The sequence below is a fragment of the Carcharodon carcharias genome, chromosome 5 (assembly GCF_017639515.1).
Source record: "Carcharodon carcharias isolate sCarCar2 chromosome 5, sCarCar2.pri, whole genome shotgun sequence".
NCBI classification, from domain to species: Eukaryota; Metazoa; Chordata; class Chondrichthyes; order Lamniformes; family Lamnidae; genus Carcharodon; species Carcharodon carcharias.
In genome coordinates this window covers 104,150,795-104,177,770 of record NC_054471.1, presented here as the reverse complement: position 1 = coordinate 104,177,770, position 26,976 = coordinate 104,150,795, and the positions used below count along the sequence as shown (strand labels likewise).

The following is a 26,976-nucleotide window of genomic DNA, read 5'->3' as shown; positions in this document are numbered from 1 at the left end:
AGTTTCCTTCTTACAGTTGAAAGATGGTTAATATGCTAAATGGAAGCTGTTTCCCCAGAATCTAAACAATAAATTAATCTTGAGTTGACTGTGTACTTGAAGAGCACCCAAGACTCATTTTTCTAAAGAACTCTTTGATCGCTATCTATGCAAAGGGAGTTTTTTTAACAAAAGGAAACATGCAAAAGCAGACTTTGGAAAGAGGGAAGGCACGAAGGTAGCCAGGCTCATTAAAGAGAAAGCTGTGGGAGCTTTTACCAAGATGACATCTTGTTAATGTCAAGTAAACTGAGGTGGGGAAGCATACCAGTTTTTCTATTTTATAACATTGCACAACCACTTTTTTGATTTTATAACATTACACAAAGATAAGTTGTACAATTGAACGTCAACTCTGAGCGTAACTGGTACTCTATGTCAAAGAAAAGCAGCTATTATAATCGTCACTTCACTAAATATTTGGTCCACCTTTAAAGGATAAAGTAAATGATGTGGAAAAAGGACACAAGTTCAGTTTAGATCACATGACAATGTTCTTATCTACTATTCCTATATTACGCTTTTATACAAAAAGACAGGGAACCCTAACAAAACTACAAGGTTCAAGTCACATAGGAACAACAGAACCTGAAATGGTATTTATGGAAGATTTGAATTTGTAACACTGCCTAAACTTGCAAAAATGGTTGATGCCCTTTTCAGGATAGGCATTATTCAAACAGGGGAGGCTTTATCAGATATAACAATGATGTAAAATATAGAAGCAAAAATAACTCAATTTCTCCACCAGAAATGAAAGATAGAATGTTAAGTATACCTGCAGTTTATATTATGACATTCCTCTGACCCCACCCACTGCATTTTCAATGCAATGGTAGGTCATAGGTCTCCATTCTGAGCTGTTTTAAAGTTACAAACTTTGGCAGGGTTGGAAATTGTGTCAGATTATATTGGAACCATTGGGCCAGCTTTTGCTAGTTTTCTAGGTTAGCGTGCAGTATGTACACATTCTCTACATGTGTAAGTAAACTTGGAAATGTTGCTTCAGGTGCAAAAGTATCCAAATAATTTTCCAGTAGGAACTAAATAGACTTTGTTACCTACTTTAATTCTAGAAACGCTTTTGCCCCATGAAGTTGCACAGCACAAAGTGACTATATCCAGTTCAGAACTCAATTAGTTGGTCAATTTGCTTCCAGAGCAATGAATCCCTCAGACTTCAATTCTGCCTGTGCAGGTGACAATAATGTTCTGAACAACTAGTTCACTTTGAAACTATTACCTGACAACTCACAAACACACCTTGTTTGAGTCGCTGACCTCGAGGAGACGTTCTTTCAGATGCAATACATTTTGCACTACATCTTCTGCCATACCTAGCTCATTCCTGGGCACACAGAAGATCACCTGAAGCTACTGCTCTGAATGAACTCAAACTACACGCCCGGAAACGCGTCCTCATTCGCCCAATCTTCCCCTTTAACAGAGACACAACGCGCAGAATCATTTTTTTAAAAAAGCCATCCGACGCTAGCTTTGCCCCGAGTCTTCAGCAGAGAGTGGAGAACAGGCTGCCAATACTTACAGGAAGAAAGTTCATCATTCGGGGTATGCCTTCACGATGTGTGAAATCGGTAGTCTGTTACGTTGCAATACTTTGTATTCAAACCATTTAAAAATTATACGGCAATGTGTAGCTTTATATTACGTCTAAATTTCAGGAGGAACGAATGTATAAGAAAAACATTTATGTTATTTCGAACTTGTGAATCTCTTGCGAATAGTAGATTTAGAGTATCAGTTTATTTGGATTGTTAAAGTATTGGACAATGATAAATGTTAACTTTATTTTGTCCGCCTTTATAAGTCCAACTTAACTAATTCGTTACGTGCTTAATTGTGTATGAATCGAGATCTTTAACTTTACTGCATGAGATAATTAATGTATTCCCGTTTGAGGTAAATTATCTACTTTGCTTTAAAGTAACGGTTTTATGCCAGTTAACTAATTATAATGAATGAAATGTAGACCCTCCCCCACTAGAATGGCAGTATCTTTATTTGAAACATTCTTAATATGGAAAGCACTGTGAGAGCTGCTAGGGTCTAAGCTGCAGTGTTACTATTCCTGGGCCTGATTGATGTACTTGAGCAGATGCAAGGAGAGAGAATCTAAGGGACTGAGTCGTCAACTCACTGAGACCTTAGTCCTTTGCCAGTCTTTCCACGTGTGGATTATTAACCAGAATATCGGAAATTAAAACCCACACTTTTTAGGTCATTTTTAAACTTTATTTTCAACTTCTTAAACTCCTAGCTTTTATTTATCATTTATCACTTTGTGGGAGTTTGAAATGTGCCTATTGTCGGCCACGTTTCCTACATTTCAATAGTGACTACATGTTGTAGGGTGACCGACTTGTGCTTTTAGTGATAGGGTTGATCTGCAGACACTTGGGTGGAAACTTAAAGTTAGTTTACAATATACTCAGCAGCAACTACATGTGTGCTTTCAACTCCAGCTCTATCTCTGCACTGACTGCTGAGGTAGCCCACTACTCCTCCAGTTGGTTACTATAGATCATCTGATCTTGCCTAACAAGTATTATTCTTAAATGTACATTGTACACTAAATAAAACCATCATTACTACATTCCTCCCCCTTTAACTTGGCTATACATATTATAATTATAAGTACATATTTTTCAAGACTATAATATTTACACTGGGTAAGGAATTTACAAGTTCACTCTTTCAGGTGGTTTCCTGATACGTTTCAGGTGGTTTCCTGGTACATGTGGAATGTCTCAGCTCCACAACTTCAGATGCTTTGTCAGGTACCTCCTTTTCCGGAGTTGCCTGAACATCAGGTGCTTTGGTGGGCACTTGCAGTTCTGTATCCTCAACTCTTACAGGAATGTTCAACATGTCTTTCCTGGGTTGAGTATCTTCAACAGGAAATGCAGACCTGGTCATGATCACTGGTGGAATCATATCTTGATGATTTGTCTCTCTCTTCCTTAAATGGTCCACATGTTTACGGATGATCCAGTCTTCCACCTCCACATGGTAAGATAGAGGTCCAGTCACTGTACATAGTTCACCTGATAATCACTTTGGTCCTTCTCCAAAGTTCTCCGCATATACCGGCTCTCCCACAATAAATTTCCTCTCATGACTATGCAGTCATGTCTAGTTTTCTGGCTTCCTTGACTCCTTTCCACCTTCCACTCTAAATTTGGCATTATTAAGCTCAATCTCATCCTGAGCTGGAATTTCAACAATAACTCCGCAGGTGTGACACCTTTTGTTGTGTGAGGGGTGGTCCCGACATGAAAAAGAAAGTGTGCTAGCTTGGTTGCCAAGGAATCGCCAGTTAGCTTTTTCATGCCTGCCTTGAACATTTGAACCGTCCTTTTGGCTTGTCCATTTGAGGAAGGGTGGTGTGCTGCCGTTTGCACATGAGTGATACAGTTGAGGCTGATAAATGCTGTGCCATTATCAGAAATTACTACTTTTGGTAGTCAGTGAATGGTAAAACTCTGACATATTTTCTCCATTGTTGCGGCCAACGTTGGTGACTTGACCTCATCTACGTCCAACCATTTTGAATGGGCATCGACAATGAGCAGAAATATTGACTAAGTTGGACCATTCCTGGGAACAATGTGTAACCGCACTCAGGGTCTATCTGGCCATTCCCATGGGGGTAATGGAGCTGTCACTGGCAACTTTTGCAGTTGCTGATATTGCACACACTGCTTTACTAAACTCAATTTCGCCATCCATCCCAGGCCACCATAGATAGCTATGGTCTTCATTCAGGAAATTCATGGATGGGCACTGTGTAGTTCAATTAAAAGTGGCTCCCTTCATTTTGGAGGAACTTGTGTTCTCCACAATAAGATGCCATCCTGGCTGGGTATTTCATGCCTTCTGTTGAAGTATGGTTTCATTTCATCAGATACGGGCTCCTGTGACCAACCATGTAGCACTTGTTCTCATACCTGAGATAAAACTGTGTCCCAACTTGTCCAGACTCTGATCTGTCGAGCACATGCTAGCGAGGAATCTAAGAAATTTAACAGTAAAACAAGCTCCTGCGGAACTGGGATGTGCTTATCATCTTCTTGTAAAGGCAAATGACTGAGGGCATCAGCGTTTGCGAGTTGATTGCCAGGCCTGTGTATGAAAGTGTATTCATATGCTGCAAGAATTAAGGCCCTATTAGTAATTCTGTATCTTTTTTCTATGTGCCGCCTTCTTTCTAGCACAGACTTTAATCTCGGCCTCCTTTTTGACTTCACTATTGGCCAAATTTCTCTCAGATGCAAACTCGACTTGTCTGAGCTCAGTGGTTGAGTCCACCAAAATGTCATTATCTATCTGCTTCTTGGGAAATTCTGCAACTTTTGCCTCCATAGCCTCTTTGGCTTCATTTAGCTGATTCTTCAATTCTTCCATTTTTTTTGTATTTGTTTGCTGCCTCCTGGAAAATTGAGCATTGTTGTGTCTTCTCTGCCAACACATTCTTCACCACATGTGCAGGAAGTGCTGCCAGCTGCAGAAACTTGAGCTCCAGGTTTCAGAACTCGAGCAGCAGTTGGAGTCGCTATAGCACATCTGCGAGGCTGAGAGCTACGCGGATAGCATGTTTAGCGAGGTGGTCACACCGCAGCTTAAGGGCCTGGAGATAGAGAGGGAATGGATGACCACCAGGCAACCCAAGAGAAGTAGACAGGTAATGCAGGAGTCCCCTAGGGTCCCACTCTCAAATCCATTTTCAGTTTTGGAAGCTAGTGAGGGCACTGGCTCCTCAGAGAAGTGCAGTCAGAGCCAAGTTTGTGGCACCACGAGTGGCTCGGCTGTACAGGAGGGCAGGAAGAAGAAAGGAAGAGCTATAGTGATAAGGGATTTATTGGTTAGGGGAACAGACAGCCATTTCTGTGGCTGTAGACATGACTCCAGGATGGTATGTTGCCTCCCTGGTGCCAGGGTCAAGGATGCCACAGAGTGGTTGCAGGACATTCTTCTGGGGGAGGGTGAACAGCCAGAGGTCGTGGTCCATATTAGTTCCAATGACTTAGGTAGGAAGGGGGATGTGGTCCTGCAATCAGAATTTAGGGAGCTAGGTAGAAAATTAGCAAGCAGGACCTCTAACGTAGTAATATCCAGATTACTCCCAGTGCCACGTGCTAGTGAGTAAGAGGATTATGCATATGAATGAGTGGCTGGAAAGATGGTGCAGGAGGGAGGGCTTTCGATTGCTGGTATACTGGGACTGAGTCTGGGGGAGATGGCACCTGTACAAGCCAGATGGGTCGCAGCTGAACTGGGACTGGGTTCCATGTGGGGTGTTTTGGTAGTGCTGTTGGGAGGGCTTTAACCTAACTTGTTAGGGGTGTGGGAACCAAGAGAAAATATTAGGGAGAAATACCAGAGTGCACAAAATACTGGAAGAGACAGATAGCGCTAGTATAGAGAATAGTAAGTTAATAAATGAAGTGGTGACAGACGAGGAAACTCTGTCACTAGAAGGGTTCAAAATTTATAAAGAGGAAGTGTTGGATAGACAGTCGATACTTAAAGTTGACAAGGCACTGGGACTGGACAAGATGCATCCAAGGATATTGAAGGAAGTGAGAGTAGAAATTGCCGGGACACTGGCCATAATTTTTCAGTCTTCCCTAGGTTCAGGGGAGGTACTAGAGGACTGGAGAATTGCAAACATTACACCCTTGTTCAAAAAAAGGTTGTAAGGATAAGCCCAGCAATTACCGACCAGTCAGTTTAATTTCAGTGGTGGGCAAGATTCTAGAAACAATTATTCAGGATAGAATTAGTTGTCACGTAGAAAAATATGGGTTGATAATGAAAAGCTTTTTAAAGGGGAAATCATATTTAACTAACTTGCTGGAGTTTTTTGAAGAGGTGACAAAAGGTGGTTGAGGGTGATGCTGTTGATGGACTTTCAAAATACATTTGATACAGTCCTACACAACAGACTTGTGAGAAGTTAGTGATCATGGAATAAAAGGGACAGTAGCAACATGGATACAAAATTGGCTGAAAAATAGGAAGCAGAGAGTAATGGTTAATGGAGTTTTTTGGGTTGGAGGAAGATTTGAGTGGAGTTCCCCAGGGGTCAGTATTGGGATCCTTACTTTTCCTGATATATACTAATGATCTAGATCTTGGTGTGCAGGGGACAATTTCAAAGTTTGCAGAAGATATGAAGCTTGGGAGTGTTGTAAACTGTGAGTAGAACAGTGTGAACTTCAAAAGGACATAGATAAGTTGGTGGAGTGGTCAGATAGGTACCAGATGAAGTTCAGTGTGGAGAAGTGTGGGGTGATGCATTTTGGTAGGAAAAACATGGATAGACAATATAAAATAAGGGGTGAAACTTTGAAGGGGGTGCAGGAGCAGAAAGACCTGTGTGTATGTGTGCATAGATCATTGAGGGAGGCAGAACAGGTGGAGGGAGTAGTTAATAAGGCATATAGTATCCTAGGCTTTATTAATAGGAGCACAGAGTACAAGAGCAAGGATTTATATTATATATTATATGCTGAATTTATATTAGACACTTGTTAGACCCCAGCTGGAATATTATGTGCAGTTCTGGGTGCCACATTATAGGAAGGATGTGAACATATTGGAGAGAGTGCAGAAGAGGTTTACAAGAATGATTCCAGGGATGAGAAACTTCACTTACGAAGATAGATTGGAGAGGTTGGGATTGTTCTCCTTGGAGAGAAGGCAGCTGAGGAGATGTGATGTTCAAAATCATGAGGGGGCTGGACAGAGTAGATAGGGAGAAGCTTTTCCCGCTTATAAAAGGATCAAGAGCGAGATGGCAAAGATTTAAAGTGATTTGCAAAAGAAGCAAATGTGGCGTGAGAAAAAACTTTTTCACACAACTAGTTCAGATTTAGAATGCACTGCGTTGGTGAAGGTGGAGGCAAGTTTAATCGTGGCATTCAGAAGGGCATTAGATGATTATTTGAATAGAAACAATGTGCAGGGGTACAGGGAAAAGGCAGGGAAATGGCACTAGGTCATAATGTTCATTTGGAGAGCCAGTGCAGCCACGATGGGCCGAATGACCTCCTGCACCGTAAAAATTCTGAGATTCTGAGTTTGTTTTAAGAAGTGCTGAACTCTTTCTGCTTCTTTTACTTTTCCAGAGGTACAAACTTTGAACTGAAGGAATCATGTAGTGTATGAAGGTCTTTCAACAGGTTTTCTTTTTCCCTTCGAAGGTTGCTCACTTTACCTCATCAAGCAGGGTCTTTTTAAGTTCCTTCTGCTGTTCTTCCAGGTTTTTTTCTTAAGACAGCCTGCATTTCTTCAGATTGTTGAGTCCTTACACACTCCTTTTTCAAAACAGGAATGCTTCTAGCTTACTTTTGGAATCTCAGTACCCACTCAAGTTGATTTATTTCCTTTAGCCAATTTTGCCCTAAAAGGTCCTTGGTCCTCTGCCTCTCAATACCAGCACTGGTAGCTTTGCTGATTGGCTTCCATAATGGACAGTTACTCTGCTTATGCCTTTTACTTGAATGTCTTCACCTGTATGTTTTTAGCTTGGCATCTGTTTGTTCCAAACGTAATTGATGTTCACCATTGTTCAAATATCTGAAGGTATGTTCCCCAATTTCTGTAATGGAAATTCCCATGTCCACTTCCATTCCAACAGGTTTGCCATTTACTTTCAATGTGACAAATATTGGTTCTGTCTTTCCAATTTTCAGATTAAGTAAATGTCTGAATTTGCCATTTCGAACTCTTCTACATTGTAGATTTCGTTGGGTGACTTATTTTGTTTATAAGCCGACTTGAATCTTTCTTTGCACTGCCTCATCATACGTCCATTTCTGTGACAATAGTAGCATTCGATTTATTTTAAACTGCCAATCACTAAAAGATTGATTATTTCTACTTCTATTAAAATTATTCTCCGGTTTTGCTGCTAAGTTATTTTTCTTTATTCTTCAGCTAGCGGGGCCTGCTTCCCCACTTCTCAATGAAGTCTTACTTTTTCACCTCTCTTTTGACTGAGGTTTCCCACCAGATGTGAAAGACTGTGCTATTCTGCGCACTCTGTATTGCTTTTAAATCTCTTACTGCGCTTTCCATGGCCAGCACTATATCGCCTTCTTGAAATCCAGATTCACTTCAGACAATAATCTTTTCTGAATAGAGTCCTCCTTCACACCCCAAACTAAACAATCTCTGAGCACGTCGTTCAGAATTGTACCAAACTTACAATGTTCCGTTAGCTGCTTCAAATTTGCCATGTAGCATGGCAATTGTCACACCCAAGGCTCGATTTTGTGAATTAAACCTGAATCTCACATCGTGACAGAGGGCTTGGGTTGAAAATGACCCTTCACAACGTCCATCAATTCATCAAAATTCTTTAAATCTGGGGCACCTGGTGGCATCAAACTTTGAATCAATCTGTAGGTTTTGCTCCCACAAGTACTCAAGAGGATCACTTGCCTCTTCTCTTCACCCATAATCTCATTTGCTTGAAAAAAGAACGTGAGGCGTTCTATGTATTGAGATCAGTTGTCTGTGCCTGGTTCAAAAGGATCAATTCTCCCAAATTGTAGCATTTTGAGAGAGGATAACTTCTTCAGTTCTAACAGAGTTTGCTACTTATAATCACTGGGCGAGGTGCAGTGCCAATTTCTTTCTAACTTGATTTCTTCTGTTCAATCCTGTATTACCCTCATCACCAGTTTGTTGTATGGTGACCGAGCGGTACTATTAATGATAGGGTTGATCTGCAAACACTTGGGTGGAAACATTTCAGTTTATTTACAATATACTCAGCAGCAACTACACATGTGCTTTCAACTCCAACTCTATCTCTACATTGGCTGCAGCGGTAGTCTGCGCTACTCTCCTATTGGCTACTACAGATCATGTGATCTTGCCTAACACGTATTATCCTTAAAGATACATTGCACACTAAATAAAACCATAATTACTACACTACACATCAGAAATACTTCATTGGCTGTAAAGTGCTTTGGGGCACCCCAAGATCATGAAAGGTGCTATACAAATGCGAAGTCATCTTTATTTCCAAAAATGCTGGAAACATTCAGCTGGTCAGGCAGGGTCTATGAAGAGAAGAAAGTAGGGTTAATTCTTCAGATTGATGACCTTTCGTCACAACCTTGGGTCCCACAACTTCTTCACAACTGCTGCCTGGCCTGCTCATTGTCTCCAGTGTTTTCTGGTTTTATTTCGGATTTCTAGCACCTGCAATATTTGCATTCTGTTTTGTGGCGTTATTTCACCTCTACAGAATGTTGTTACTCAGGAGCTTTCTACTTGGAATAAATTCTGTCCTTGATTATGATGACTTGAAAATTGGCAGGTGGCTGGGAACAATTTCGATGCAGTTTATAAAATATGTAAAGTATGCACGGTTGCATCAAGTGGAGTAGGTATTCAGCTTTGTTTTGGAGCTTTTCCAAAGGTTCAGTGAATAATGCAATGTGGTGTGGTGTTATGTGGGTGTTCAATCTGGGTCCAGGATGGCCTAGTCAACCTTGCATCTTCTGAAGTTGTGGGACCTGGTCCAGTCCAGATCCGTCTTAGTTGGTGGTTAATGCCCGTTTCTAAACTCCTTCTGTAATTGATGTTGAAGGATCCCAAAGTGGGGACACTGTTGTATACAATTTTAGATTGTTAAGCATCTTATTAATTATCATAGCTTAATGTGTGCTTCTAATTGTTTCAGCATTTATGAAACCATTACATTTATAATTCTGTTGTTCAACATTTCTGTAAAAACTAAGGGGTGTAATCTAGAAATATGTAGGTATAGTAACTTCGAGTGGAGAAAAAGAAGTTTATTCTTCTGTCAATATTACTTTTAAGATCAAAGTAAAAACAGAAATTGTTGGAAGTGTACAGCAGTGAGCTGGTGTGAATTTCCAGCATTTTTTTGACTTTTATTTTAGATTTTCAATAATTACATTTTTTTCTTTTAAAATTGCTTATCATGTTTACTGTATTGATAAACAAAGAAAACAGCAAGATATTTTCTGTGAGGAAGAGAATTACAATCCAATTTCCATAATTACAATGCATATTTTATGTCCACAATTTATTGGTAAATATTTGTGCATTTAATCAGAGCATTACAGAGTTTATGTACTAAGTTTATAAATAAATATGTTCCAGATTGTGACTGTGATACAGGATTACAGTCATGGCACCAAAGAAGAAAAATGTTAAAAAGAATAAAACAGAAAACAAGGAGATGACTGTTATTGTGGAAGAAAGTACAATAATCCATTTCAATGGCATGAATGGCCTTTTGGATGGAGGTAACGGTTTTAGCTGTATTTCCACCGAAATATCCAACTCCTCCTACAGTTCCAGTCTCTTGGAAGCACTCAGCAGAATGAGGCAAGACAAGTTTTTGTGTGATTTAACCATTTCTACAAAAACCAAATCTTTTGATGTCCACAAATTAGTGATGGCTTCTTCCAGTGAGTATTTCAGGAATATTCTCACCAAAGACCCCTCAATCCAAAGAGTGGACCTCAGTGACATATCTCCAGTTGGTCTTGTCACAGTTATTACTTATGCCTATTGTGGAAAGATAACGCTGTCATTGTACACCATTGGTAGCACAATAGCAACAGCAAACCTGCTCAAAATTCACTCTCTAATAAAGATGTGCTGTGACTTTTTGATGCAAGAAATCAATGTTGAGAATTGTATGTATATTGTTAACATTGCTGAAACCTATGGACTCAAAAATACCAAGGAAGCAGCACACAAGTTCATTTGTGACAATTTCCTAGAGTTTTCAGAAAGGGACCAGTTTTTGAAACTCACCTTTGAACAAATCATGGAATTTATGCTGCTTGAAACCCTGCGATTACCCTCAGAAATCACAGCATTCCAGATTGTAATGAAATGGCTGGATTTTGACAATAATAGAGTTAAGTGTGCAGCAGATTTACTGAACACCATTCGGTTTTGTACAATCTCAGCACAAGACCTGGTGAACTATGTTCAGACCGTGCCTAGAATGATGCAAGACCTAGAATGTCACAAATTTCTGGTAGAGGCCATGAACTATCACTTGCTTCCCTATCAACAGAACACCTTGCAGTCCAGAAGAACAAAGATTCGTAGTGGCCTCCGAGTTCTGGTAATGGTGGGTGGCCGTCTAGCCCTATCAGAGAAGTCACTCAGCAGAGATATTCTATATAGAGATTCTGAACATGTTTGGAACAAACTTGCTGAAATGCCTTATAAGATCTTCAATCAATGTGTAGCTGTGATGGATGGATTCCTGTATGTTGCTGGCGGAGAAGATCAAAATGATGCCAGGAATCAGGCGAAGCATGCAGTGAGCAACTTCTGCAGGTAACATTATAGTCATTATAAAGAATCAATATGTCATGAATGTTTAAAATCTCATACGACCTTAATGGAATAGACTCCATGCCTGCAGAAATAGGAAAATTGAAAATGACAAGTTTGCACCCAGTGTTCTGTAAATAAAATATTTTAAGATCACAATATTAAAGTTTGAGGTTGTGTTTTAATGTTGATTCTAATATTTCTCATCATAGTGAAACCCTACTCAGGTCATTTGCATTAAGTGTTTCTTGTTTGGATTTCATGTTTTCATTTTACAGATGTGACTTTGTATAACTTTAAATGTTGATTTAAGTTAAGAATACTTAATCCCACATTTGCTTGTTATTATCTGGGTTTAATTTTCCTAGCTAAGACAAAGCAATTATAATATTAGTACTCTTAACTGTTACTCAATATTACATTGTGTTTCAAATTCGCTTGACAACACTTTAATACATCTCATTTAACCCTCTGTGACTGCAAGGAACACTGATTCAAACACTAATCGCTCAGCGACAAAGTTACTTAGACGTCAGAAGCAATTTTACAGTATTAACCACAAATTACGAAAATAATTGAAAATAATTCTACTAATTCTGCTCAGCACCATTTATTCCCTATGCTATCCTCCTTCCCTCTTGGTTTTTAGAAAATATTTTAACTTTATAATTTATTCTAAATTGCTGATCGCCCAATTTTCTCTCCCAGCCCCTACGTAACTGATTTTGCAAACAATTCTCTGCTTCAGGTGTTGTCCCTTGCTTCTTTAGATTTGCCCATCATCGACCCTCTCCTCAAAATAAAAAAACAACCCTTGACCCGCACCAAACTTGCAAACCACCGTTCCATCTCCAGCCTTCCATTCCACTCTACAGTCTTTGAACATGATGTTGCCTCCCAAATTCATCCTAATTTTTCCAGGGATTCCACATTTGATTCCCTCTAAACAAGTTTCCACCCCTGTCACAGTACCAAAACAGCTCTTATCAAAGTCACAATGACATCTTATGTGACTGTGACAAAGATAAACTTTTCGTCCTTGACCTTCTCAAACTGTCTGCACGTTTTGTATGGTTGACCACACCTCCTCCAAAGCCTCTCCACTCGTGTCCAGCTGAATGAGACTGCTCTCATGTGGTTCCATTCTTATCTATTTAATCATAGCCAGGGAATCACTTGGAATGGCTTCTCTTCCTGCTCTCACACCATTACCTCTGGTGTCCCCCAAGGATCCATCCTTGGCTCTCTCCTATTTCACATTTACATGCTGTGCCTCAGCAACATTATCTGAAGGCACAGCATTAGATTTCACACTGACGACTCTCAGCTCTATCTCACCACTACTTCTCTTGACTCCTCCACTGTTGCTAAATTATCAGACATCCAGTATTGGATGAGCAGAAATTTCCTCCCAATTAAATATTGGGAAGACTGAAACAATTGTTTTCAAACTCCACCCCAACTCCACCCCACACCCTGGCAATAGATTGAGATTAAGCCAGTCTGTTTGCAAGCCTGGTGCCACATTTAATCCTGAGATGAGCTTCCAACCTCATTCAGGCTGTCACCAAGACTGCCTATTTCCAACTCTGGAACATCTGCAGACTTCACCTCTGCCTCAGTTGCTGAAACCCTCATCCATGCCTTTGTTACCTCTAGAATTAATATTCCAATGCACTCTTGGCTGGTCACCCACATTCTACCTTTCGTAAATTTGAGGTCATCCTAAACTCTGCTGGCCATGTCTTAACCTCTCAGCAAGACCTTTTCCTCTATGACCCCTGTGCTCGCTAACCTACATTTGCTCCCAGCCAAGAAAATCTTGATTTTAAACTACTCATCCCCGCCTTGCCCCTCCCTGTCTCTGTAATCTCCTCCAGCACATGACCTGCCAGCAAATCTGTGCTCTTCTAATTCTGGCCTCTTGTACATTCCCAATTATAACTGCTCCACTATTGGTGGCCATGCCTTCAGTTGCCTAGGCCCCAAAGTTCTGGAATTCTCTTTGCCTCTCTACTTTGCTTTCTTCCTTTAAGACACACCTTAAAACCTACTTCTTTGACCATGTTTTCGGTCATCAGATTACCTTGGTGTTACACCTTGCTTTATAATCCCCCTGTGATGCACCTTGGCATGTTTAATTATGTTAAAGGCACTATATTAATAAAAGCTGCTGTTTAGTTTATTTCTAATTGATATACTCTATCCTAATACTTTTTTCCAAGTATGAAGCACTTTTTGAAGGTGAGATTCATATTTTGCAAACTTGCCATCTTATTGATTGGGGCAAAAGACATTTCTATGGTTTACAGTGAAATTGAGACAAATGATCATGTGCTCCAACTTCTGATGCAATGTTTAAGCATCAACAGGAATGTATTAACTGTTGAAAAAGAACCTTCATTGGCCCTGAGAAGAGTGTTTTTTGGTAAAGCTCAAGGAGTTTAATAAGTTTAGTGTTCCTAAAAAGCCTCACTAAATAAATAAAGCTTTGTGCTTCCTCCTTTAAGTAGTGTACTAGTTTTAACTTTCTGCTGTTTTAAATTTAATTGTTTAAGGGGTGAGATTTCAAGCAAATATTCTAGAGATAATCAACCTAACAGTAATGGCCTCAATTAATCATGTCATAGGAAGCTTTTAACTGTTGGTACAAATCTAGTATTACTATTCCAAATGCCAATACAAACACGAATCTTTTAAATTTTTATTTGTCTCACTTTTAGCAAATTAAATAGTGAATTGTATCATGAACTACCTCTGTTGTCCTTAGATTTCGATATAAAACCACTACTGAAAAGCTAAAATAAGTTAGATGCTAAACTTAAAAAAAATACATAGCACCCCCAAAATCTAGAAAAATGCAACATTACTTAACGATTCACAACAGACATCACATTTATAAAATTTAACAGAAGAAATTTATCTTTTGACATATGGAATATAAAACACATCTTTAATGGTGTTTCTTTGCTTCCCTTGAAGAGGACTATAAGGTCAATATTGAGGAACTGAACTTCTTCCACTTCATTTTAAAACCAGTGTTGGCATCAAGCAATCTTTTTATAGAATCATAAAATGGTTACAACACAGAACAAGGCCGATCAGCCCATTGTGTCCATGCTGAATCTCTACAGGAGTGACTCCTGGTTTTTCCCGGTAGCATTCAGTTTTTTTTCTCTTTTCAGTTAATTATCTAATTCCCTTTTTGAAAGCCACAATTGAATTTGCCTTTTGGACAGTGCAATCCAGATCCTAAGTTGTTGCTGTGGGGGGGAAAAGTTTTTCTATGCATTACCTTTGATCCTTTTGACTTTTTACCTTAAACAGGTGTTCTTTGGTTCTCGAGCCTTCTTCCTCATCCTCTCATCATTTTGAAAACCTCTATCGAATCTCCTCTCAACTTTTGTTTCTCCAAGTAGAACAATCTAAGCCTCTCCAATCTATCCATGTAACTGAAGTTCCTCATCCCTGAAATTATTCTCAAAAATATTTTCTGTACTCTCTCTAATGCCTTCATGTCCACCCTAAAGTGCAGTGCCCAGAATTAGACACAATATAATAGTTGAGGCCAAACCAGTGTTTTATAAAGGTTCACTGTAACTTCCTTGCTTTGGTACTCTGTGGCTCTATTTATAAAGCCCAAGATCCCGCATACCTTATTAGCTGCTTTCGAAACCAATCCTGCCATTTTCAATGATTTGTGCACATATATCCCAAGAACCCTCTGCTCCTGCACTCCTCTAGAATTGTGTCCTTTTATTTTATATTGCCTCTTCTCTACCAAAATGTATCACTTCACACTTCTTTACATTAAATTTCATCTGCCAAATGTCTGTCCATTTCACCAGCCTGTCTATGTCCTCTTGAAGACCATCATGTTCCTCCTCATAGTTCACTATACTTCCAAATTTTGGGTTGTCTGCAAATTTTGAAATTGTGCCCTATACACCCATGTCTGGGTCATTATAGAACAAGAAGAGAAGTGGTCCTTACACCAACAGCTAGAAACCCCACTGTATATATCCCACCAGACTGAAAAACCATCAGCTACTATTTTGTTTCTTGTCACTCAGTCAACTTCGTGTCCATGCTGCCACTGTCCCTTTTATTCTATCGACTTCAAATTTGCTGACGAGTCTGTTATGTGGCATTATATCAAATGCTTTTTTGGAAGTCCACATACACCATTTCAACTACAGGCTCATCAACCCTCTCTGTTACTTCATCAAAAAACTCAATCCAATTAGCTAAACACAATTTGCCCTTCATAAATCCATGCTGGCTTTCCTTAATTAATCCACATGTATCTAAGTGACTGTTAATTTTGCCCTGATTTGGCATTTCTAAAAGTTTTCCCATTGCAGAAATTAAATTGACTGGCCTAAATATAGTTGCTATATTTATCCTTACACCCTTCTTTGAATAAGAGTGTAACATTTGCAATTCTCCAGTCCTCTGGCACAGCCCCTGCATTGAAGAATGATTGGAAAATTATGGCCAGTGCCTCAGCAATTTCTACCCTTCCTTCCCTCCGTATCCTCACATGCATCTGATTGGCCCCTGATGATATATCAACTTTAAGCACAGCCAGCCTATCCAAAACCTCCTCTTTGTCAATTTTTAGCCAATCTGGTCTTTCAACTGCCTCCCCTCTCACTATGACTTTGATAACATCTTCCTCCTTGATAAAGGCAGATGCAAAGTACTCGTTTAGTATCTCAGCCATGCCACCTGCTTCAGTGGATAAATCCCCTTTTGGTCTCTAATTGATTCTATTCTTCCTTTTACTATTTGTATGCCTTTGAAGACTTTAGGATTTCATTTTTATGTTGGCTGCCAGTCTCTTCTCATACTGTCTTTGCTTCTCTTATTTCTTTATTTGCTTCCCCTCTGAACTTGCTATATTCATCCCAGTTCTCAATTTTATTATTAGTCTGACAATTATCATATGCATCCTTTTTCTGCTTCATCTTACTCTCTATCTCTTTGTCATCCAGGGAACTCTGGCTTTGTTTAATTTTTTCCCCTTGTGGAAATGTACTTCCACTATACCTGACCCGTCTCCCCTTTTTAAAGCAGGCCATTGTTTCATTACCGAGTTGCCTGTCAATCTTTGATTCCATTGTATCTTGGATAGATCTTTTTTGACCCCACTAAAATTGGCCCTTTTCCCCAATTAATTGTTTGTACTCTGGATTTCTTTTTTTCCTTTTCCATAGCTAACCTAAACCTTATGAAACTATGATCACTGTCCTCTAAATGTTCCTCTACTGACTCTTAACCGATTTGACCCATTTCATTCCTCAGAACCAGAACCAGCAATACCTCCTTCCTCATGAGACTGGAAACACACTGATGTAGAAAAGTATCCTGAACACACTTCAGAAACTCTTTCTCCTTTCTGCCCTTACACTATTACTACCCCAGTCTATATTGGGATAATTCAAGTCCTACTTTATAACTACTCTTTAGCTTTGTAGCTCTCTGTAATTGCCTTGAAAATTTGTTCCTTTGTAACTTCTCCAGTAGGCTGCGGCCTATAGAATACATCCAGTAGTGTAATAGTACCTCTATCGCTTTTTAGCTCTACCCAAATAGATTCTGTCCTTGACCTCTCCAGGACATCCTCTCTCTACAGCACCCCTCAATCAAAACTACCACACCTTTATTTCTTTCCCTCTCTTTCCTGAACACTTTGAATCCAGGAATATTTAATACCCAGTCCTGTTCTTTTTTGAGTCAGTTTTCCATTGTCACCACAACCTCAAATTCCTACATGATTACCTGTGCCTGCAACTCACTAACCTTATTTACTACATTCCGTGCATTTACATAGGAAACCTAATTTGGGCATTACTGCATTCTCTCTTATTCTGACCCCACCTGATACATCACAATCTCCTTCTCGAGTGCTGTCTGTCTCTCCCAATTCTTTATGCACCCAGTTTTTCCCTCTAATGCTACCTCCTGGTTCTCAACCCCACCAAGTTAGTTTACCCTCTCCAGAATAACACTAGCAAGTTTCTCCACAAGGACATGGTTCTAGCTCTATTCAGGTGTAACCCATCCAGCCTATACTCCCCCAAAAATGGTCCCAATGTCCCAGGAATCTAAATCCCTCTCACCCTGCACCATCTGTCTAGCCGTGCATTCATCTGTTCTATCTACCTATTTCTATATTCACTAGTGTGTGGCACCAGAAGTAATCTGGTGATTTCCTCCTTTTGAGGTTCTGCTTTCTAGTTTCTTTCCTAGCTCCCCACAATCTGCCTGCAAAGCCTCATCCTCTTTCTACCTATGTCATTGGCATCACTTTGGTTCATGATCATTGGCTGCTCACTCTTTTTCCCTGTGAGAGTGCTCTGCAGCTGCTCAGTGACATCCTGGACCCTGAAACTAGGGTGCTAACATACCATTCTGGATTTGCATCTGCAGCCATAGAAATGTCTGTCTATTTCCTTGAGTATAGAATCCCCTATCACTGTTGCTTTCCGAATCTTCCTCCTGTGCTGCTCCACCAGGCGCCCCCCCCCCCCCGGTAGAGCTGAGCCAGCTGTCTTGCTATGAATTTGGTTCTGGCTGTACTCCCCAGAGGAGCCATCACTCTCAGTATTCAGAACTGGACAGTGAAATAAAGTTGGGGAACTCCTGTACTACTTGCCTGATCTGTCTTAATTGTTTGGCAATCACCCATTCTCTATCTACCTGCATACCCTTAAGCTGAGGATTGACCACATGTAGAGTTGTGCTTTCCACAAAATTTTCATCCTTGGGGATGTACTGAAGCTCTGAAATTAGGGGCTCATGCTTTTCCAGCTGTCCACACTTAGTGCAAATGTGGCGATTAAGGATACAAGAAGTGTGCTGGAGTTCCCACATTGTACAGGATGTGCACTGCACAGGACCAACATGATCTGACATGCCTCAATTTATTAGATTATTAATGGACTTAACTGAAATAGACTCACCAGCTACTCCTCAATCAACTGCTTCCCTTGTGTTGATGTCACTTTATTCTATAGGGAGTTAACTTAACTGATTTACTTATTTGTAGTTTTATTGACTGGTGACCCAGCGCACATGAACATAGAAGCAGGAGAAGGCCATTCAGCCCATTGAGCCTGCTCTGCCATTCAATACGATCATGGCTGATCATCCACTTCAGTGCCTTTTTCCACACTATCGCCATATGCCTTTGTCATTGGTGTTTAGAAATCTGTCAATCTCTGCATTAAACATACTCAATGACTGAGCTTCCACAGTCATCTGGGATAGAGAATTCCAAAGATTCACGACTTTGCGTAAAAAAATTCTCCTTATCTCAGTCCTAAGTGGCTTCCCCCTTATTTTGAAATTGCCTCCCCTGGTTCTAGACTCCCCAACCAGGGGGAACATCTTATCTGCATCTACCCTGTCTATCCCTTTAAGTATTTTGTAAGTTTCAATGAGATCACCCCTCATTCTTCAAACTTCTAGAAAATACAGGCCCAGTTTCCCCAATCTCTCTTCACAGGACCCTTAATGGGGCTGGAAAGAGTTCATTGGGTGGGAACATGTGTATTGCATGCTGACGTTTCCACTGATGGGAACCCGTTGCCTGCCAGATAATTCAGCTCAAGGTCCCTATGGTGAAAGTACAAAAGAACTGTTAGAATTCTAATAGTGAAGAACATTAGAATTGTAAATTATATTCGTTTAACAGTATTTTTTTCCCTGCAACTTGGTGGCCTCTCTGACTGATCTTACTCACGAGTAGGTCCAAGGGCACAGTGGCCTGTTAGACAGGTTTCATGAGATTGATACAAAGAAATTCTAGCTTGTGCAATCCCTTTATACCCAGAAAGAAGTTGTGTGGTCTACTTTCAGATGTTGTTTTTGAGCTGCTTTCAGGGAAAGGCGCAAGGAAATTCTGGGTAAATTGCCCTCCTGTTTCCTTCCTTTTATGTAGCAAAGTGCATGTAGTCTATTCAGTATGATCCACCAAGTACAGTATCAGAAATTAGGATAAGTGCTGCTGTGGCTGAGACTACGTACAGTGCATTTGAACACTGCACACTGCTGGTGCATTCCTGAATAAAGCCCTGGATTAATTATTTTAATATAAATTAGACTATATCTAGAATTACTACCAAATAATGTACACTGAAGAGTGCAGGAGGGCATGCCAGGAGCAGCACCCGGCATACCTAAAATTGTGGTGTCAACCTGGTCAAGCTACAGGACTATTTTCATGCCAAACAGCAGAAGCTGCATGTGATAGACAAAGCTAAGCAATTCTACAGCCTATGGATCAGATCAAAGCTCTGCAGTCGTGAATGCAGGTGGACAATTGAACAACTAATTGAGTAACTCGCCTCCTGACTTCCCAAAACCTATCCAGCATCTACAAGGAACACGTCAGGAATGAGATGGAATACTCTCTACTTGCCTGCATGAGTGTGGCTTCAACAACGCTTGAGAAGCTGGACACCATCCAGGACAAAGCAGCCTACTTGAACGGCACTCCATCCACCACCTTAAACATTCACTCCCTTCATCACTGATGCACAGTGGCAGCTGTGTTTACCATTTATAAGCTGCACTGCAGAAACTCTCTATGGCCGCTTTGACAGCACCTTCCAAACCCTGCAACCTCTACCACCTAGAAGGACAAGGGCAGCAGATACTTACGAACATCCCCAGCTGCACATTCACCTACAAGCCACGCACCACCCTGACTTGGAACTGTATTGACATTCCTTCACCGTCGCTGGGTCAAAATCCTGGAACTCCCTTCCTAACAGCATTGACACCATATGAACTGCAGCAGCTCAAGAAGGTGGTTCACCACCGCCTTCTCGAAAGCATTTGGGGATGGGAAACAAATGCTGGCTTAATGACACCTATATCCCATGAACAAATTAAAAAAGTGGTTTTAGTACTCTGGACTAGGGAGTGGAGTCCCTAGTCAGCCACCGTACTCCCTTCAGGTTGCTGTTTTGTGACCACTGCTATATATCCATATATGTGGATACTGCTTAGGACAGAATTGTATTTGGCTGTAGTGCTCCTCCACTTTCAAATAATATTTGGGCAAATGATTGTCGTCTATGAATCTGAGTTAGTCATTGTCTTCAGACAAGTAGACCAAGAATAAAGAAATGCAAATAAATTGACGTGGATCAGAGCCTCAGCTCAAGGAGGGTGGTTGATTTTGAAAATTACCTCAACACTTAACTAATTCCCGAGATCTCGGAATGAGCTTGAATGAATTGTATTCTGTTCTATGCTTTCCACATACAAATTATGAATTCTTAAGCTATTGTACAAAAGATTATGAAGTCTGGTAGTATATATCTTTTCATTTTCTTTTTATTAATTTTACAGATATGATCCTCGATTCAACAGTTGGATTCATCTGGGAAGCATGATCCATAGACGCACCCATTTCAGCCTAAATGTTTTTAATGGTTTACTTTTTGCAATTGGGGGTAGGAATTCAGACGGTCCTCTTGCATCTATTGAATGCTATATACCAGCGACCAACAAATGGCAGCTTAAGACACCTTTAGAGGTATCCAGGTGTTGTCATGCCAGTGCTGTCATAGACGGCAAAATCCTGGTAACTGGAGGGTACATCAATAATGCATATTCCCGTTCAGTCTGTGCCTATGATCTGTCAGCAGACAGTTGGCAGGATAAGGCTAATCTAAGCACACCCAGGGGATGGCACTGTGCCATCTCCCTTGCAGATCATGTGTACACATTGGGTGGAAGTCAGCTAGGAGCTCGGGGTGAGAGGATTGATGTGCTCCCTGTTGAATGTTATAACCCATATACAGGACAATGGAGCTATGCTGCCCCTCTTCATGTTGGTGTCAGTACTGCTGGAGTTACAATTCTTGATGGTAAAGTCTATCTACTGGGAGGTTGGAATGAGGTAGAAAAGAAATATAAGAAATGTGTCCAGTGTTTTAACCCGGATCTTAATGATTGGACCAATGAAGATGACCTGCCAGAAGCTATAGTTGGCTTGTCCTGCTGCGTTTTCACCATGCCTAGTCAAAGAACCCAAGAATCCAGGACCAGCTCCGTATCTTCAGTTCCAGTCAGTATCTGATTTGCAGTTAAATCAAAATTGAGTAATTTTGCGGAAAGGAGCTCCGGCTTAAATTGATGCTTAACTCGGCTTTCGTGACTAGATGCAATTGATTTTCATATTTAAGTTAAAGAGGAACTACTGGAACAATGGTGCAGATCATTGCATTCAAAAGATGTACATATTATGATACTCTGCTTAAATTAGTAGTTTACAGGGAAAAAAAAAACAATCATAAAATGTGACTTTTAGACTCCACGAGGCTTGGGACACCAGATAACTATAGTCAGAAAAGCTTCAGCCAAGGATACGGCTGTTATTTATCATTTGTCTTCTCAAAAGTGACAAGGCAGTTGGCGGGGGTGGGGGGGGGTGGTGGTGTGTGGCTGCGTGGAAGTCTTGTGGGTAGCGTCCTTGCCTCTGGGCCAGAAGCTCTGGGTTCAAGTCCCACACCAGGACACGTTAGGTGCGTTCATAATGCAGCCAAACAGGTTGATTGCTAACCTGCAAATCATTTTTTGGCAGGTAGTAAAAGCAGGAGAAACTCCTGGTCAGTCATGCTTGATGCAGCTATAGCCACTGACTTCAGGCTAGCAACCTGTTCCAGGAAAAACAAGCTACGGAAAACAGACTTATGCATGTAGATAAATGCAAAACACTGCAGATGCTGGAAATCTGAAACAAAAAACAGAAAAAATCAGCAGTTTCTGTTTTTGTCTCAGATTTCCAGCATCCGCAATATTTAGCTTTTATGCCTGAACCTCTAAGACAGCTTTTGCGACAAGAGCAGGTGTGGTGCTGGACTGAGCAGCAAGAGCAATCCCTTGAATGAATCAAAGCAATGTTGGTATCGTCGGAGATCATAGCTCACCTTGATCCTGAACTTCCAAGTATTGTGCGGTGGATGGGTCAACTCTGTCTTTCTTTCCACAGATGCTGAGTTTTTCCAGCATTTTCTGTTTTTGCTTCATACATAAGCATGTGCTTTGTCTGTCTCATGTGTCTCTGGATGCAAGAAGTCTTCTAAGTCCAAAACAGCCAGTTTTTTAAAACTAATTTAATAATTTGTTATTTGTTTCGTAATTCATTTATTAGAGTCATTGTTTTTCCGGTTTCTTTGTTTTTTTTAAAATCGGCTGCAATTAATTGGTTTTTAACTATTGAGATGTTGTGAAGTAACAGCTAAAACACCTAACAAGAGAACCAGGACAGTGTTTTCAAAGACTGAGCTGCCCAACCCGTTTCTACTTAATGCTTTGCAGACAAAAATGTTTTTGTATCTTTATCTAAGATGAAACACTCTCAGCATTCTGAATGGCACGATGAACATTCAGGACATGGCACGCTGCAACTGTTGTCTTTGTAAGCTGGATTGAAATATAATACATTTTAGTTGTTTGCTGCTATGAAAACAGGAAAGAAAATGGTCCGAGATAAACAGTGAAAATCTGTGGATAATATTGCTAAGTTCTGGAGAGGTTTTTGCGAGCTTTCAGAGCCAGTTTTGCCTAGTTTGCTGAGAAAACAATAGAACAGATGCACTTGAAAACATTTATCCTAAGCAAACTTGAACTTTTTTGATACAGCAGTGCCTTATTGAGTTATGTGCTTCTAACTACTGTTTGGTGAATTAAAGCAATTTTTACAATGTGCTTCATTACCACAGCTGATTGGACATTTATCTCCTAAACGTTTAGGGATTATGACTTGCAGGATGACGAGAAAAGCTAAAGGAGATATGAAATATAAATTCAGAATGTGTCACATGGCATACAATTAGCCATGGGTTGCACTTCACAAAAATATTGCCTCTCCTCTTTGTAGCCAACTCATTATTTCATAATTATCCTGGAGTTTAAAGACAACCAAATCCCTCCAGGCCAACTATTTCCCTACATTTGCTTCCTCCATCCTGCCTCCCAATGCTCATGGATTTTTTTGTTTCTGTTACTAAAGTTATCTACTCCCCTACCTCAACCAATGACTTCTCTTCCTTCTACCTGAATTACCCCCATCCTCTCAAATTCCACCCAACTATAATTAGGGCTATTATATCTTTATACAGTACCAGTCATTATGCAGATGTCTGATTAAATTAGGGCACTGAAAAGCTGATAAAATCCATTGTAACTTTATCTGTGTGGTGAACAGGACAAAATTGGTTTTAAATAGCATGTGGTTTGTAGAACCATTAAACTTTTCTCTTGCATGTTTAGTGTACAAATTTGGAAACAAATGCATTTTTCAAGTTTAAATCTTAACTGCAAATCAGTTGCATTTCTGTTGAAACTCAACAAATCTTTTGGCTTAAATGGAACTTGCTAATGACACTGGTCAAGTTTTAAAAATTGGGCAGGGGTAGAATTTCTGCAGAGATTCTGTATCACAGCTAAGGCTGATTTTGCACTCATTCAAATTCCACACACATGAATACACCACTGGGAATTGCAAGAAACAAAACAATTGTATTAATATGTAATGAAGTCCCACAGACACTGTTGTGTTATCATCTTAAACCTGCAATAAATAGCTTCAGCCGTTAAAGTGATTCCCATTTAACTGTATCAAACATGCAAACACAAGTCATCATTCAATTGTTTGGTCACTTCGCTTGCACAAATAAATTCAACATATTTTGTGCTGAGGAATGCATTCATTTATTTACTCTTGTAATTTAAAATAATTTATGTCACGTCTGTGACTTCAAGTGATAACTTCAAAAGTTTTGATGTTTCCCCCCTCACTTATTTTCCACCTTTCTGCATGTACTACCCAGCCAAGTATCAAACTGCAACCGCTATTCTTCAGTCAAATTCCAATGACAGCAACACAAACTGAAATAAAACTAAACATAAAAAAACCTCAAAAATAAAATAGAATAGATTCTACACTGAGACCTAGTTCCTATAATGCTCACAAATGTCCTATTGACTACTTCAGAATGAGTCAGATGGTTCTTAACTTAGAAACATTTTGTATTTTTTTAATTTAAAAAAAATGCCCCGATCAATTTAGAAGTGACATAAACATCTGGGCAGATCTGATACAGGTCTCTGTGTTGCCATGCCATTGGTAATTGTCAAGACTGTTTTAGGCCTAAAATGAGCACATTGATGTTAGATTTCAAGATTACGATTTTTAATATCTAATAGATGCACCCTAATCACAGTGCATACCCTTTATTGACCTCATTGGTGTCCAGTGTTATTCCCAGAGATTTGTTAAGGTTGCATCTAACAATGCTCCCTAATATATGTGCTAGGAATCATGTATTTCTAGATCACGGTTACATTTAAACAGTAGGTATCATTTTCGGTGGTGACAGTGGGATGTTGAAAGTTGAATTGCTGACAGTATTTTTCCTATCAATGGATTTATATAATAGAGTTTTTTTAATGGCGAGCTTGAAGGCAGCACTTATCCCAAGGACTTAGTAAAATATAAGAAGTAAGCATGCAATTCGGGCATGGATTGAAAGTACTCCAAGAATTCTACACTGCTGTGCTATCACACTTCAGCAATGTGTGGAGCTGACAAAATTGTGCAGTTATTTCTGTTTGGGCCCGTAACTTGTTTCAATGTAATACTGTGACGAGGTTAGTATTCTATTTATATACAAGGTGTGTGTAAGAAATTTAATTTTTTTGTTTGTTTTGTGTTTCTAAAAAAAAATTAAAGTAATGGACGAACCTAACTTCGGAATACATCAGTTTTATCTAGGTATCTACTGATCATGACATTCAACGTTGAAAAATGTTAGGAATGTGGTACTTAATTACAAACCTGTTGAAACGAATCAAATTCTAGTCCCTGCAAATGTAGAGCCGAGGTTCCCAAACAGAAGTGTGAGGGGAACACTAGCTGTAACTCACTAACAGTTGCAACATCTATTTTTTTTTCATTGCCTGCCCCTCAACTCTCAGGCTGTTTTCTGCTCTGCTCTTGAACTTGGGCATCCCCTGCACACAGTTCCAGTTTACAGGCGGTTTCAGTACTTTTTAGTTTAAATTTGTTTATTTCAGATAAAACTAAGGGTGGTTTTTCCTCCGGGCTGTAGCTCTGGGGCTTGCACTGCTATAGACAAATAAATAGCAGCAAGTCTTTGGAGATGGTGGAGAGGAGATTTGTTCAAATGATGCCAGGGATGAGGGACTTCAGTTTTGTGGGATTCTAGAGTGTCTGACATTAATCCCCTTGCAATAGACAAACTTAAGGGAAGACTTAATAAAAGTGTTCAAAATTATCAAAGGTTCTGATACAGGCACAAGAAACTGTTCCACTGGCAGGAGCTTTGGTAACCAGACACAAGAAAGAAGCCAAAAGCACTAGAGGGGTGATGAGAATTTTTATGCAGTTAGTTACGATCTGGAATGCGCTACCTGAGAGGGTAGTAGAAGCAGATTCAATAGTATCTTTTATAGGAGATTAGATATATGCTTGAAAAGGGGAAAAAAATGTAGGGATATGGGGGAAAAGCAGTGAAGTGGGATTAATTGGATAGCTCCTTCAAAGAGCTGACACAGGCACAATGGGCTGAATGGTCTGAACTGTAAGCTTCAATGTAAACCATTACCTCACTCCCTGACTCCAAAAATCTGTCAAAAGGTTCTCTGCTCAGAGTTCTGCAAGTTTGTGGCACTTTGAACGGAATTGTCCCAGATTTGCACTAAGTGCGAAGCGGGTGAGTAAAACGACGTTTTACTCATGGGCCGCAATGGCAGCTTTTCACACCATATCATCCCAAACCTGCCGTGTTAATTATGCATTCCTGGGAACCACACTTTTTCCAAGGTGGATGGGCTCTCATTCGCCCACCACGCCATTATCTTGCCACTTCAGCACTCCAGGCGCCATATTTAAAGTCCAACGATAAAAGCAAAATTGTGGATGCTGGAAATCTGAAACACAAACAGAAAATGCTGGAAAAACACAGCAGGTCTAGCAGCATCTGTGGAGAGAGAAACAGAGTTAACGTTTCGAGTCCGCATGACCTGAAGAAGGGCCCGAAGGCTCTGAAGAAAGGTCATATACACTCAAAACGTTAACTATATTTAAAGTCCAGCTGTGTGTACACCTCTCAGTGCTTCCAGCCCATGCTTGCTGCAAAGAAGACATTGCCTGAAAGGCAAAGCTCCGGAACATCAGGAAGCAATGTCCCTGCACTCCTCAGATTGCAAGGCACGATGGAGGAATCCGTCCGCCTTCAGGCTGAAGTGATAACGCCGGCATTTCAATGCACCAAGGTCAACACTGGTAGGATGGTGGTCCCCATGGAGACCTTGGTCCAGTACGTCGCTCCTGCACTGCTCCTTGGGCTCAAATCCATCACATAATTGGCCTCCAACAGTGTGTACGCGAGAGGTTGCAGGGCAGTTTGAACTCACTCCAGCTACCCCTTCTCAAGGGGCTAGCCGGGGCCCTTGGGCACTCAAAGGGAGGAGGATCAGCAGGTGTACCCCCTAGGGCCTCCATCCAGATGACTTCGGGAGTGT

At 40.3% G+C, this 26,976-nt stretch overlaps 2 protein-coding genes across 2 annotated transcripts in view; one reads left to right on the top strand and one right to left on the bottom strand.

Moving 5' to 3' along the window:
• Window positions 1–26,976, bottom strand: part of eloal (elongin A, like) — a 99,649-nt gene that overhangs the window by 53,332 nt on the left and 19,341 nt on the right. The gene's annotated exons all lie outside the window — the stretch shown is intronic.
• klhl31 (kelch-like family member 31) lies at window positions 1,546–21,612 on the top strand. The gene is made up of 3 exons (XM_041187299.1): window positions 1,546–1,608; window positions 10,210–11,409; window positions 20,773–21,612. Exons 2-3 carry the CDS (start codon window positions 10,238–10,240, stop codon window positions 21,503–21,505), a joined length of 1,905 nt encoding a protein of 634 aa, XP_041043233.1. The 5' UTR covers window positions 1,546–1,608; window positions 10,210–10,237; the 3' UTR covers window positions 21,506–21,612.